At 47.4% G+C, this 13,897-nt stretch overlaps 1 protein-coding gene across 10 annotated transcripts in view; it reads left to right on the top strand.

The window, feature by feature from the left end:
- The window catches only part of PPP2R5C (protein phosphatase 2 regulatory subunit B'gamma), a 132,391-nt gene that overhangs the window by 101,833 nt on the left and 16,661 nt on the right, over window positions 1-13,897 (top strand). For all 10 annotated transcript variants that reach the window (XM_060158971.1, XM_060158877.1, XM_060159065.1 and 7 more), the window contains 4 exons: window positions 3,229-3,288; window positions 5,077-5,185; window positions 6,591-6,644; window positions 12,483-12,653. In XM_060158971.1, coding sequence (XP_060014954.1) covers window positions 3,229-3,288; window positions 5,077-5,185; window positions 6,591-6,644; window positions 12,483-12,653 — 394 coding nt within the window. The remainder of the gene's footprint in view (window positions 1-3,228; window positions 3,289-5,076; window positions 5,186-6,590; window positions 6,645-12,482; window positions 12,654-13,897) is intronic.

The following is a 13,897-nucleotide window of genomic DNA, read 5'->3' as shown; positions in this document are numbered from 1 at the left end:
ACCTCCAGCTTACATGTGGCTTCCCTTCAAACTCCCTCCAAGCTCCCCACAGCCTGTTTATATGATGGAGCCCAGGCTGGACACACCGGCTTAGGTGGTGGCATCGTGTTTCCTAAATGTCATATTCCTATTTTGTATTTCTTGGTGTCGTGTTTCCTTTTTAACAAGACTGTTCCTTGGCCGACGTACTTATCTATCAAAACGTAGCATACACTATTTAATCAACAGCAGACAGGTAGGATTTCAGTTCCAGTCTTTTAGGCTAAAATGGAAGCTCTGCCTGAAGGTTTCTTCCCTGCTCACATAGGTTCTGTGCAGAATCACCAGTCAGTGCCTGCCTCATACCTTAAGGAGCCCTGACTTAGTAACTGAACTACCTAACTAGGCTGTTGTTCAGAAGATACAGAGTGCAGCTCGACTCTCGCTGAGCACTCAGTGCTGGAGTGTGTGGTGTCCTCGTTTTGTTTTCAGGAGTCTTTTCTGTAAAAACCGTTCCTGACGCGTCCGATCAGGAGGAAGCAGGTCCTGTGGATCCCACAGCCGGCCTGACTCTCCACCTTCAGCACCGCCCCCTCCTCATTCCATGTGAGAAAAATTGCAGATGATCTCGAGAGCTATATTCCGCTCCTCTGCGTCCCACGGGGTGTAGCTGCGGCTGGTTAGACAGTATTTCAGGCGTGTTTGGTTGACCTTCCTGAAAGCGTTAGTGTGAGGTTCCTACTTACTTCTGTGGGTTCTTTAGTCAGCATCTTCACAGGTGCGTTAAGCGCAGCTCTGGGTGAGGGATCGTGCCTGCCTGGCACACAGTGGAGCCTGAAGGTTGGGTGGCAGGTGGAGCCCGGGCTTCAGTTCTCTCTGCTGCCGAACAAACCCCCCGCGGCTTGGGAGCTTAAATCAGCGTTTGCCGTTGCTCTCATTCTGTGACCTGCCCGGGCGGGGCTCCGTGAACGTGAGCGGGCAGCCCCGGGGCCGAGTTCTGCAGTGGCTGCCCGTGCTCCTCAGGGCTTGGCCGGGGCCTGGTGCGCGCCGGCCTCGTCCCTTTGTACCGATCAGAGCCACTTAGGGAATTGAGGACAGCCCAGCTTCAAGGGGGAGTGACTTCCACCTCTGCGTGTGAGGCACAGAACACGTCCTCCAGGAGGGAGAGGAATAGATGGCGAGACTGTCCTTCACAGGCAGGTTCCAGCTCAGTTTGGGGAGAGGCCTAGTTCCTTTTGGCTGAAAGAGGGAGGCACACTGTAGCCTGCTCTGCATGGGCCCTTAGGGCTTCCCTCCTGTTTTGCACCCCACTTTCTTGTTTCCCTCTGGAAAAGAAAGAAGGGGAACTACACGTACATTCTCTTTCCTATACCTACTCCAAATCTACAAAATAGTCGGGAATGAAGAATTTACCGATGAGAATATAGCAATGTTGATCTAGGAAAACAAAATGGCTTTTGGCTAAAGGCTGCCCTTATTTAAACGTTAGTACTGCTGGAGACAGATCACAAGTGGTGCCCAGGGACTCGGCCACCTCCACATGCAGAGCACCCAGGCTTCAGGAGCCTCGCCCACCTGCTGCCTGCACAGCCCTCCAGGTGTAAACAGAGGAAGAGGGACTGAAGTTGGGTGGTTGCACTATTACTTTGTACATCTAAACTGTTTTAAGTATTTCAAACAAAACAGGTGAAGTGAAGGGAGCCTCAGGTGGAGTTTCACAAACAAACTAAAGCACCTCCCCGTGTAGATGCCCAGGGAGGCTGGGGCTCCCATGAGGCCGGCTTCCCACCTCAGGGCAGGGGCAGTGGCGGGGCCGACGTGTCTGAGGCTGACACGGGTGCCCCACGCGCAGCGCAGCCTGTCCCCTGCTGCCCTTGATCTGACCAGCCGGGCTGCCGGGGTCCATCACGGGTACTTTCCCGCCTCGGCTCCGTGCTGTGGCCGCATTTGTTTCCGTGTCACTGTGTTTTGCTGCTCACTGGTTCTGACCCCGGTCCCTGTGGTCTCAACTCCAATCTGTCTAAGCTGGTGTCTGAGCCTCCGTGTGCCTGCCTTGCCCGCCCGTCGCCCACCTTTGTTCTAGCCAAACGGGCTCTCTCCTCGCTCCATGCCCCCCCTTTGAAAGATCTGTCAAAAACCTAGAGACGTTAGACCCGCTCCTCAGGAGTACGTCACACGTTGTGGGCGTTTGACCTGTTCTGGACCTTAAGGTTACTCTTCCGTTTGTTTCAAACAGGGACAGTGAAAAATTTTAATCATCACAAACACTTATTTTTGGCCTAGAGCTGGCTCTAAACTAGTAGTTTTTGTCTGATAGGCAGGAACCTTTCTCAGACCCCAGACGCCTCTCGCTTCAGGCGGAATTCGCTGTGTGTTGGTTTAGCCTGACGGCAGGTGCGCCAGGCTGTGGGGCAGGAGCAGCTTGTTTCTGAGGAGTCCTTGGAGAGAGAAGATGCTTTCCTGCTTCCGGTCCCTGTTCCCTCTCCCTGGGCCCAGTTTATTCAGCAGTCGTGTTTCAAGCACCGGTCAGATGCCAGGCTCGGCCCTATAGCACCAGGGGCGACACGGTAACGATAAGTCGTCGTCCCCATCCTCAGGCTGGCACAGGGTACAGGAGCTGCTGGGAGCCCCAGGGAGCATGCGCGGGGCCCCAGGGAGTGCTTTCTTGGGGCAGGTGAGTCGGGCTACTCAGATGGGGGTTTCAGAAGACGGCACTTGAAGCAGCACAGGGAAAGTGTGAGGTGTCAGTGAGGAAGTAGGGGAGACGACCCCAGTGGTGAGGAAGTAACTTGCACCCTTTGCAGAGACTGTGCTGCAGCAGCTGAGTAAGATGTCAACTTAGGCTGAAATGCAGCAAAAAATAAAATGGATTAAGCGATGGATAGAGATGTATGTGTGATAAAGCAAACAGCAAGTTGTTCGCTGTCAAATCTGGGTGGTTGAAATACAGGTGATCACTGTAAACATCTTTTCACTTTATGTCTGAAACTTTCAAAATGAAACGTTAGGGAGACATTTGAGCAAGCCCATGCCCTCTGCCCTCCAAGTGTCTGCATGTCCAGGCTTTGCGGAGTCTCTCTGGTAACACTTAGCAGAGCCCCCGGAACGGTTTTCACAAATAGATTTGCTTATTGTTGCCTGGCTACGTGGTTTTCTTCCTAAAAGCATTGTTTTCGTATTCAGAGGATTTTAGTCTTTTCCAGCCATTATTTCAGTGTCTAATTCTAAATGACAAATTGCTTTTTCTAGATTTATTTATGAAACAGAGCATCACAATGGCATAGCAGAATTACTGGAAATACTGGGAAGGTAAGTTGTCTCTTTGTTATCGGTAGCGAAAGGCCTTAGATGGGATTTATGCCGAAATGATCCAGTTCATTGCATTCCACAGCCCCCTCCCCAAGGCAAGGCAATTTAAACCGTTCTCTAAAAGGACGTAAAGAAGCCTCACTTAATGGCCGGGGCTGGTGAGCTCTTGGATCAGAACTGAATGACACTAAATGACAAACCTCTCCCATCCCTGTGGTTCCACACGTAGATTCTGTTTCATGTACCTCAGGAGCATCACTATGGGAACACAATTTCAATTATTTCCTCAAGAGCAGTGTTAAAAATAGTTACATTAAGAAGGTTTATATTTGACACTTAGAAGAAAAATAGGTCATTTATTATACATTTGGGGTATCGAGTAAATGCTAACGTGTCGCTTTGATTTTATAAATTTTTCATATGTATACTTATAAAATAATTAACATTTCAAAATTTCATCGTCTTAATCCAGGTAGAGTTCTTGCTTGCTACCTTTTTTTTTTTTTTTCAATCAATGACCTATAGGTTTTCTGTCAGACCTCCTAACTCACTGATTCCCAGACAGAGTTCCTCAGGGTTCCACGGCTGAATAAGCTTGGAAGCGCTTCTTCCCCAGCACCTTACTTGGGGATTCAGTGTATGTTAGCAGCTAAAGGTTTTGAGGAGTCCTGCAGGGAAGAAACTGTACTCGTGCTTCATCTAGCGATTCCCAGAACTATCTGAACACAGTAAGCTTTTCAAAGGAACACTGTTGTCATCTGGTAGATCTATGGTCCAGCCCTTCTGAAAACAACTCTCCTCGCTGTTTCAGATATAATGTAAAACAAATGACGGTCCTCGTGGAGAACTCTACACTGACATATTCCTGGGATTCTCTCTCCCAGCAGAGTGTAGTGAGTGCTTGAGTGGGTGCCCTTACTAGCTGTCCGGCCTTACTTAACCACTCTCGCCTCCCGTTTCCTTATCTATAAAGTGGCAATATACTCATATTCACGTCTGAGGTTGTTGCAAGGCTGGGGTGAACTGAGTAAAGTGTCCAGAGAGCCTGCCACACCGCACGCAAGGGCCTCAGAGGTCCTCTCCTGTCCCCTCATTTGAACGCACACACCATCCTGGAGGCCACTTCAGGTTAACCCTGCCTGCAGCTCCCATGTGCCCCAGGCTCATGAAAGAGGGACCAATTTAGAAATCGCTTGAACTGCTTCTACAGCTCGCAGGAACTTATACCTCGTTATAATGCCAAATAGATAAAATACTTGATGTCACAAACAAAAGCTTCAGCTTGGAGGTTGAGAGCAGGGGACCCCCTTTCCTTGCGGAAGGGGACAGCTTTCTCGTTGATTTTGAAACAACGCCAGTTTGCACACTCAGACCCTGTTCTGCCAGCACTCGCGTGAGGCAGGGTCTCTCTGGGAAAGTGTGAATTCCTGAAGATGGTGAAGGCCGGAGGAAGGTGCCGGTGTTCCACCCGAGCTACTACCCGGTCTTCATGCCCTGCCTAAGGAAGGAGGTTTTGCCCCCGGAGACCCCGGCTCTTCTGGGTAGCTCCCTGTACACTCAGAATTTTTAAATTGTCCTGTAGTTACAAGATAAAAGTGACTGTGCTTCCCTGAAGGTGTTTAATGATCTTTTAATTTCTGCTACTCTCCTCCCTCCTTTTTTCCGGCACACATGGTTGGCTTGCTGGTTTTCATGCTGAAAAAAAAACTGAAAGAAAAACAGAAAGATGATGTTTTTTAATCTGGAACTTGTAAATATTCAAACTTTGGATAAATTCTGTTTTCACAGTATAATTAATGGATTTGCCTTACCACTGAAAGAAGAGCACAAGATTTTCTTATTGAAGGTGTTATTACCTTTGCACAAAGTGAAGTCTCTGAGCGTCTACCATCCTCAGGTAAGGGCTCCTCCGTGACGTTGGTGGGCCCGGAGCTCGTCCGTCTCTGCTTGGACATCAGTGAACTCGGGATACTGAGCCCCAGCCTCTAACTGGGAGTGTTTTGTCTCTTATATCACAGCGTTGACTTGGGTGTCAGGGTGCTGGTGATGAGCGAAAGGATAAGGGAGTAAAGAGAGATTGCTTTTGAGAAAATCAGAAAAACCTCAGGAAAGGAGAATTTCAAAATTGGTTGTAAACACTGAGAAGGGAGTGGCTCACGCGAGGAAGGGGTCAAGGAAGACCTCTCTGGAAGGCTTCCTGTGGTGGGATTGAAACCTAGCACCTCAAAGACAACGCCTCTGTGTCCACGGCCAGTAAAATGGCTTAAGAAAAAGTGGTTTGGGGACTTCCTGGCGGTCCAGTGGATAGGGCTCCGTGCTTCCACTGCAGGGGGCATGGGTTCGATCCCTGGTCAGGGAGCTAAAATCCTGCATCCTGTGCAGCATGGCCAAAAAAAAAAAAAAAGTATATATTTCTAAAAAGAAAGAAAGGAAAGGGTTTTTTTAAAAAACTGTGGGGTTTTTATAACTTTGAAAACTGAAAACCTGATCCGTAAGTGGTTTCTATCTGGTTGGTCAGCTGCATTTCCCCAGGAAGTCTATGTTTGCCTTCACTCTTCCTATTCTAAGTTCCGTGCAGACAGAATGTAAGCTACACTGACTGCAGCGCAGAAGGTTCTGGGGAGACGCCCGCCGTCACTGTGGGTGCAAGGTGGGTGGTCCCCACGTCTGGGTCCAAGGACCAAGAACCCCCATTCTGCGGGACCTCCCTCGGGGAGTTTGCCTCATGGCATCAGAAGGTGTATCCTTAGACGATTCTAATGACACTGGCTTCCTGGGAAATCTTTTACTTAGAGTTTTTTCCTCTGATTCCTATTGCCTGGTAATACCTTTACATCCAGCCAGTTTGTTACCATGTTAGTTGTTCTGTATTAGAAATTAATGGTTTAGGAATTTAAGATGGAAACAGATTTTAATTTGCTTTTTCCCAGCAGTTAGATTACTTGTCCATTACAGTCTCCAAAAAGGGCACCAGAAAACTCCCACCAAACCTGGCCTGGCTTGTCGGTGTTGGTCTAAAAGACTGTCTCCTGGTTTATTTTAGTTTTCTGATGTTCCTTTTGCAGTTGATCTGTGTTGCACACTGATCCTGGGGTCCCTCCCTCAGAGCCCCTCCCAGAGCCTCCGGCGGGGCCACTGGACAGAGCCTGTGTCCACCCAGGAGAAGGGCTGTGGGGGACATTGCGGGCAGGGGACAGCGCTGATCACATCCGGCCCTGTCTCCCCACAGGAAGATGTCTAACGGTGATACAGCACTTCCACGTTAAAATGGAATATTAATACTTTTTCTCCTCTTACTGTAGCTGGCATACTGTGTAGTGCAGTTTTTAGAAAAGGACAGCACCCTCACTGAACCGGTAAGTACACCCTCTCTGGTCAGGGCCTTGTGATATAGTGTGTGTGTCTTAAGCGTCAGTATCGCAGTCTGGCTGCTTCCCCAAGACAGCTTCTTCATCTTAAGTGATAACACTAGTGAACACAAACTGATTTCATTCCTGTGTTACAAGTTTTCAAACTGTAGTGATTTTAATTACAAGTTCCCTTGTCGAAGTGATTGTTCCTGTAAGAAGATGGCCGTCTTCTCCCTCATTGCGTTTTACTCTGAACGGCATCCTGCTAAGTCATGTGCGGTTTAATACTCCCACGTCGCTTGGTTGAACAGCATAGGTCACTGACTTCAGTCAGAGGCATTGTAGCAAGGGTGCAACATGCTTGTACTAAAGAGATTTTACTGTCTTGAAAATTCTTTCCAAGTTATGGTGTCACTATTTTATGGTCATTGGATCATAAATGAACATTAGATTGCTACTGGTCAGTGTTTAGATCTCCAAGTTTCTTGGCATCTTAGCTTTATTAAAAATAAAAAGGCTATTGTAGCCAAGATTCACAAAGTCCGGTGTGTCAGGTGCCAATTGAAGCATACGAATACACTTTTTTATCAGCTTTACTGAGATGTAATTCACATGCCATACAGCTCACCCACTTAAAATGTATGATTCATATGGTAGACCTAGGTTTTATATTTCTTGTGGACCCAATCAGGAATTAGGATATAGCCTAGAATATAGTCCTATACACATAATATATCCTTAGAAAATACTTAGTAGTAATTTGATAATTATTAGCATCATGATTTAAATTAGTAGATATAGTACAGGAACAAATTTGGTTCTGTATGTGACCTGCTTTTCATATGATGGTGTACAGTTACTTTTGTTTACTTCTCACCAACCATCTTGCACCTTGCAATTTGGAGTTTTAGTCCTCAGCATTAAAATGTTTTTGGTGTTTCTTCCTGTTCCAGGACAAAAATCAGAAAAATCAAAGGTATTTGTTTAATAACTTGCTGTACTTAAAAAAAAAAAAGGTATGATTCAATGGTTTTTGATATATTAGGTTATTAATTTTTTCAATTGTGGTAAAATATACTATATAACAAAATTTGCCGTTGTAAGTGTACAGTTCAGTGGCATTAATTACATTCACACTGTTGTGCACCTGTCACCACTGTTTCTAAAACTTCATCATTGCCCCAAACAGGAACTCTGTCTTCATTAAATAGTAACTCCCCGCTTACCCTCCACCCTCCCCCTGATAACCTCGAGTCTACTTTCTGTGAATTTGACTGCTCTAGATACCTTACGTAAGTGGAGTCACACAGGATTTGTCCGTCTGTAACTGGCTTGTCTCACTCGGCGTAATTTGCTCAAGGTTCACCTATATTGTTGCATGTGCCAGAAATGCATCCCTTGCTGTGGCTGAAAAGCATTCCACTGTACGGCTAGACCACATTTTGTGTATTCATTTATCTGTCAATGGAAATTTGAGTTGTTTCCGCATTTTGGCTGTTGTGAATACTACTACTATGAACATGTGTGTGCACATCCCTGCTTTCGGTCACTTTGGGTATATACCCAGTAGTGGGATTGCTGAATCATATGGTAATTCTGTGTGGTTAGCTTTTTGAGGAAATGGCATACCATTTTCCACAGCAGCTGCACCATTTTGCATTCCCATCAGCGGTACACAAGGCTTCCAGTTAATCCACATCCTCGCCAACGCTTGTTATTTTCCATTCTTTTTTATTATAACCATCCTAGTGAGCGTTTTTTGATTTGCATTTCCCCAATGACTCGTGACCTTGGGCATCTTTACACATGTGTGTTGGCCATTTGTGTTTCTTCTTTGGAGAAGTATCTTTAAATTCATTGCCCATTTTTTAATTGGGTTGTTTTTACTATTGAGTAACAAAGCAAGAAGTATTAGATGCTAGTTTAAACATTTGAACACTCTTTTAAAAGTCACTATTGGACCAGCAAAGGTAAATATTGTAATTCCTGAGTCTTTCCTGTCCCTTTAGTGGTCTTTCACAGGTTTCTTGTGAAATTTTAATTTTTATAGTTAAAAAAAATAGAAATTCTTAATACTGTATTCTTGAATTAAACTGCTTCTGATCTCTCCTTTCTTTTTAAGCTTTTAAATTCTATGTGTAGCCTCCCCCATCGCACCCCAAAATTCAGGAAAAGCCCCTGGTCATATCCCTCAGCTGCTGCCTGTGGAGGTGATGGAGGCTGCCCTGCTCTGCAGCCCCTTTCAGAGTGACCCATCCCCGTACCCCATCCCTGGGGTCTCCTCGCGCCTCTGCCTCAACTCTGTCCAACATTCTGGAAGCCCCCAAGAAAATGTACCAAATCTTATCAGACTTCAGTATCACACAAAGTATTTACTCCAACTTAGGGTGAGGATGTGTTATTTTATGCTCCTACTAAACTGAAGACATGTTCAGATAGGGAAAGAAAAATGAGATGGCACTGCTAATTTAAAAAGCCCTCTTTAATATTTTTCTTCAGTGGTGACACATCCTTATTCCTATCTGTGTTTGGTGGTCTTCTCCAAACTAAAGTACCATGTGAAGAAACCCTCACACATACCCCGCCCTTTTCCTATTTCAGAAATAAGGAGAGAAAGAGTGTGCAGTTTTCTGCGATGATTTCTCTTGGTGCATGTTTCTCATACTCTCTAGCGGCTAAAGAATTCCCCGAATGTTACCCCACATTTCTCACGGCCTCAGGGTCCCCCCCCGAGCCCACTCCCTGCAGGTCCCGGTCCCCCGGCCCCGTCTGTCAGAGCCTGGTCCTAATCCTGCTTCAGCAAGACTCAGCGTGCGCATCCCACCCTCTTCTGTCTTCCACCTGAAAGTAATGTGAAAGCCGATAAAGTTTATAAATTCCCACGAATAACGCTAATACAGCTTCGCAGGAGTGAGGGCTTGTAACTGCGCTTGGCTACAAGGCAGGAGACGATGTGCTGGCTTCGGTGGGGTCCTTCCATCTTAAATGGTAGATAGAAAAGTCTGACTCGGCACGAGCACTAAGCTACCTCAAGCCCCCTACGCCCAGTCCCCAATATTTCCACCCAGAGCCACTTCATCTCTTGATCTCCTGCAGCAAAGGTAACATAATTGCTCTCTGGATTACAGAAGGCAGATGAATTTTCTGCACGTTAAAAATGTTCAGAGCCTCGCCTCAGTAAATTCCTTCCTTTGAAACTTCATGCATTATGACAACACAAAGCCCGTTTTGTCTTACTTCGGCATCGAAAGCATGTAGGTAATTAGATGAAGGTGTAAACTCTCGCGAAGGTGCTGGGAAGGGCAGTCGGCATACGTGTGCGTCTCGTGGTCCTGCACCTGTGGCACCCCGAAGTCTGTGTGTGTCCAGGCTCAGGAATTTTTAAAGTCTGATCCGTTTAAAAGACGTTTGTTGCTCCTGTCTGTAACCTGTAACTACTATTTTTATTTGTAAACTTTGTGCAGTGCCCAAGAGCTTTCTGGGCATGTCGAACACTTTTCCACCCACCTGTCTCTTGAGGCTGATTGAGTTTTACTCTGTGGCCTTTTTCCCTGGTGTTGCAGGACAGGAGAGGGGTTCCTTGGGACGCCAGGCTCGCCTGCCTTCCCTAGCCACCCCCTCCCCCCCGCCCGGGGAGCAGGCTGCCCATTGGGTTTCCCCAGGAAAGCTCAATCCTGAAGTGCGCCCAGCCCCAAGCAGCCATTGTTGGCTCAGAGTAGCATTCCCCGAGCGGACTCCTGCTCTGCAAAATGCAGGCACCCTCGGAAGCAGCTGAAACGTTGGGTATTGGTCATAGGTCATTCCGAATAGTGTGAAAAGTAAGCCCAGCATATACCTCTGATTCCAGAAATAATACCTTTTCCAGAGACATCAAGCAGCTAAATCAATTGTGTCCTGTAGTTCACAGCTTAATGTATTTCTCCTAATAAAATTCCATTTGCCAAATGACGAGGAACGGTGGATTTGTGACGTGATTTGCATCTGCTGTGTTCTTAAAAGTGATGCCAATACACAGAGTCTAGTAGGTACCCAAACACCTGTTAAATGGTTTTGAGCAAAAAGTAGGAAAATCATTAAATGATGCATTTTAAAAAATAATCTCTGTTTTTTTAAATTAATTAATTTACTTTTTGGCTGTGTTGGGTCTTCGTTGCTGCTCGTGGGCTTTCTCTAGTCACACTGAGCGGAGGCTACTCTGCGTTGCGGCGCGCAGGCTTCTCATGGCGGTGGCTTCTCTTGTTGCAGAGCACAGGCTCTAGGCACGTGGACTTCAGTAGTTGCAGCATGCAGGCTCAGTAGTTGTGGCTCGCGGGCTTTAGAGCGCAGGCTCAGTAGCTGTGGCACACGGGCTTAGTTGCTCCGCGGCATGTGGGATCTTCCCGGACCAGGGCTCGAACCCGTGTCCCCTACTTTGGCAGGCGGATTCTTAACTACTGCACCACCAGGGGAGTCCAATAATCTCTCTTTAAAGACAGTTGTGTCATAAATTTTTACGTCAGACTTCAAAACTAGGAGCACTTTTAGAGTAAATTTTGGAGTTTTATAAAGTGTAAAAATATAAAAGATTATCCAGGAGCCTGAAGGTCAAAAACATAAGATAGAATCGTCCTAAATGAATGTTGTTGAAAAGCCCCTTGTTTTTAACCGCGGTGAGGACTCACAGGCTGGCCTGTGAGCACAGCTGGCATGATCTGCAGAGCCAGAAATGACTAGTGAATGGAAACCACCACCAATCTGGAAGCATGAGCATTTGCAGTGATGTTCACAGCAGTCCTGAGGCCGGGGGCCGGGATGACGGGTCCAGAGATCGCTGTGATAAGGCTAAACAGCTGCTTGAAGTAACCGGTTGCCGTTGTACAGTTAGGTGTGCAAGTATGTGTATGTGCTTTACATATACGAACAAAGTGTTTTGGATCACTGTACTATTTTAGGTAGCTAAACTCTCAGGGGTATCGTTAATCTGCATTCCAAATCTGATATTTTGGGTGAAGAACCTTTCCTGGTAGGAAATTTGGGAACTGCAGGAACACGATAACAGAAAGGTTGCCCGGCAGAAACTGCCTGTCTGATGGGCAGGGAACACAGTGCCCAGCACTCACCAACCGGGAGGCTGCTGCCGCCCGACGGGACGTGCCTCGCAGGGAGCGGCTTCACGGGCCTGCTCTGGGTGGGGCCCCAGCCAAGGCCAGGCTGCCGCCCATTCGCTGCGGCCAGCAACTTCTCAGGCACGTGCGTGGGTCTAGTAATAAAGTCTTCTCAGCAGCCCCAGGGCGAGGGTTCTCGTGCCCCCAGACTTTGATGAGGGCTGTGGGGCACCGAGGGGTGGGCACCCGCCCGTGGCCACACACAGAGGGCTTGCTAGCATCAGTGCTTGACATCTCTCTTTCCGATGTGTTTTAGCATGACTGAAAACAGTGTACGCACACTATGTATGTATGTCTGTGTACAAATATATATGAACAGTCAGTTAATTTGAGAGAGAAACCGATTGTGCCTCTGTGTGTATGTCTCCACACTAAGATATATATATGAATTCACATGCTCCGTGTTTCTCCACTGGTCTTGTTCTCTCTGAACTCTCCTACCTGCCTCTTTTTTTTTTTTTTAAGGATCTGAGTCTTACTGAGATGGTAGTTAAGCAGAGTGGTTCACATAAATTAAAACTGTGATTCTGAAGTATATAAAATTAGACCTACCTCTCTAATTATAAAAAACCGACGTTCTGATTTACTGAATCACTGTTCCTTCTACAAGGGAAAAACGCGCCACCTCGTCTTGTGGCTTTGCAGAGGGGGCGCCTTACTGAGGAAACAGGGCGTCACACTGTGTGTGTCTCTTCCTTAGGTGGTGATGGCACTCCTCAAGTACTGGCCAAAGACTCACAGCCCAAAAGAAGTCATGTTCCTAAATGAACTAGAGGAGATTCTAGACGTCATTGAACCGTCAGAGTTTGTGAAGATCATGGAGCCTCTCTTCCGGCAGTTAGCCAAGTGTGTCTCCAGTCCCCACTTTCAGGTATGCGGCCCGGAGACGGTGGGCTCGTGTCACTTTCAGGTATGCGGCCCGGAGACGGTGGGCTCGTGTCACTTTCAGGTATGCGGCCCGGAGACGGTGGGCTCGTGTCACTTTCAGGTATGCGGCCCGGAGACGGTGGGCTCGTGTCACTTCCCTTTGGAGCTGGTAGGTCGCGGTGTGGAGCTGGTCATGTTTTGCTTCTCGGGTAATTTGAAGGTAACATTCAAGCTTTTGCTTCAATGAATTTCAGAGTAAGATCCTGAGACTTCAGCTCTACAACATACCCTCTAGCACCTCGTCCCCTCTTGTCACCGAAAACGTGTTTCTCCATAAGAGTAATTAAAGACAGCTTCTCTGTAAACGACCTCTGGCTCTCTGTTCACTGGGTTCCCAAACGCACACAACATTATTCTCCACAACTTGAGTGGTCGATGCTCATGGAGAAGATAAAACTGTTTAGCTTTGCGTTCCCTCCCTCCATGAGCTCTTCATTTCTGACATATACGAGTTTGTGTCCCTTTACGCTTTAAAAAACAGTAACGGTTCTGATTTTTGTACCTTCCACATTCCTGTGTGAGAGGTGCCTCGGTCATGCCACTTCCCACTTTTCCTGATTTCCTCCTCACACCTTCCAAGCCCCTTTCAAAGGTCATCATCCCCAGTGGCTTTTCCAGCCTGTCTGCCTTCTTTTAACATATTGGGGACCCCATCCTTTTGTATCGTTGAGACGGTATTTGTTGTGAACTCATCGTGAACAGGGTAGAAATCTAGGCACAAAAGGAGCAAAACCTCACAGTCACCAGGGAGTCGGCTGCCCAGCGGGAGAGGGGAGATATGTCCGCACAGCTGACATCCATGTCTGCATTGCCGGCGGTTTCAGAACTGGCCGCCTTGGTGGCCTCCGCCCCTCCCGTGTTCCCTTGCTGCCCTCCCTGCTGTCATCTCACATCCCCTCCCTCAAGTGCCTCTGCAGGGACAGGCTCCGCCACCACCCATTTTAAGCGGAAGCCACGTTTCCGCACACACGCCAGCACTCCCTCCCGTCCCCTGCTGCTGTTCACCACACGACTTAACACTTCTAGCAAGTCAGACAGTTCGCCCATCGTTTGTTTACCCCCATAGAACGTAAGCTCCAAGAAAGCAAGGATTTCTGCCTCACCTGGTTCACTGCAGAATCCTCAGTGCCAGACGGCACTGCCCGTGGTGTAGACGCGTAATGGATGGGCGGTGGATGGCTGACGGAT

The sequence above is a fragment of the Lagenorhynchus albirostris genome, chromosome 1 (genome assembly GCF_949774975.1).
Source record: "Lagenorhynchus albirostris chromosome 1, mLagAlb1.1, whole genome shotgun sequence".
NCBI lineage: Eukaryota > Metazoa > Chordata > Mammalia > Artiodactyla > Delphinidae > Lagenorhynchus > Lagenorhynchus albirostris.
The sequence above is the reverse complement of the archived record's forward strand: the minus strand, read 5'-3'. Positions and strand labels throughout refer to the sequence as shown.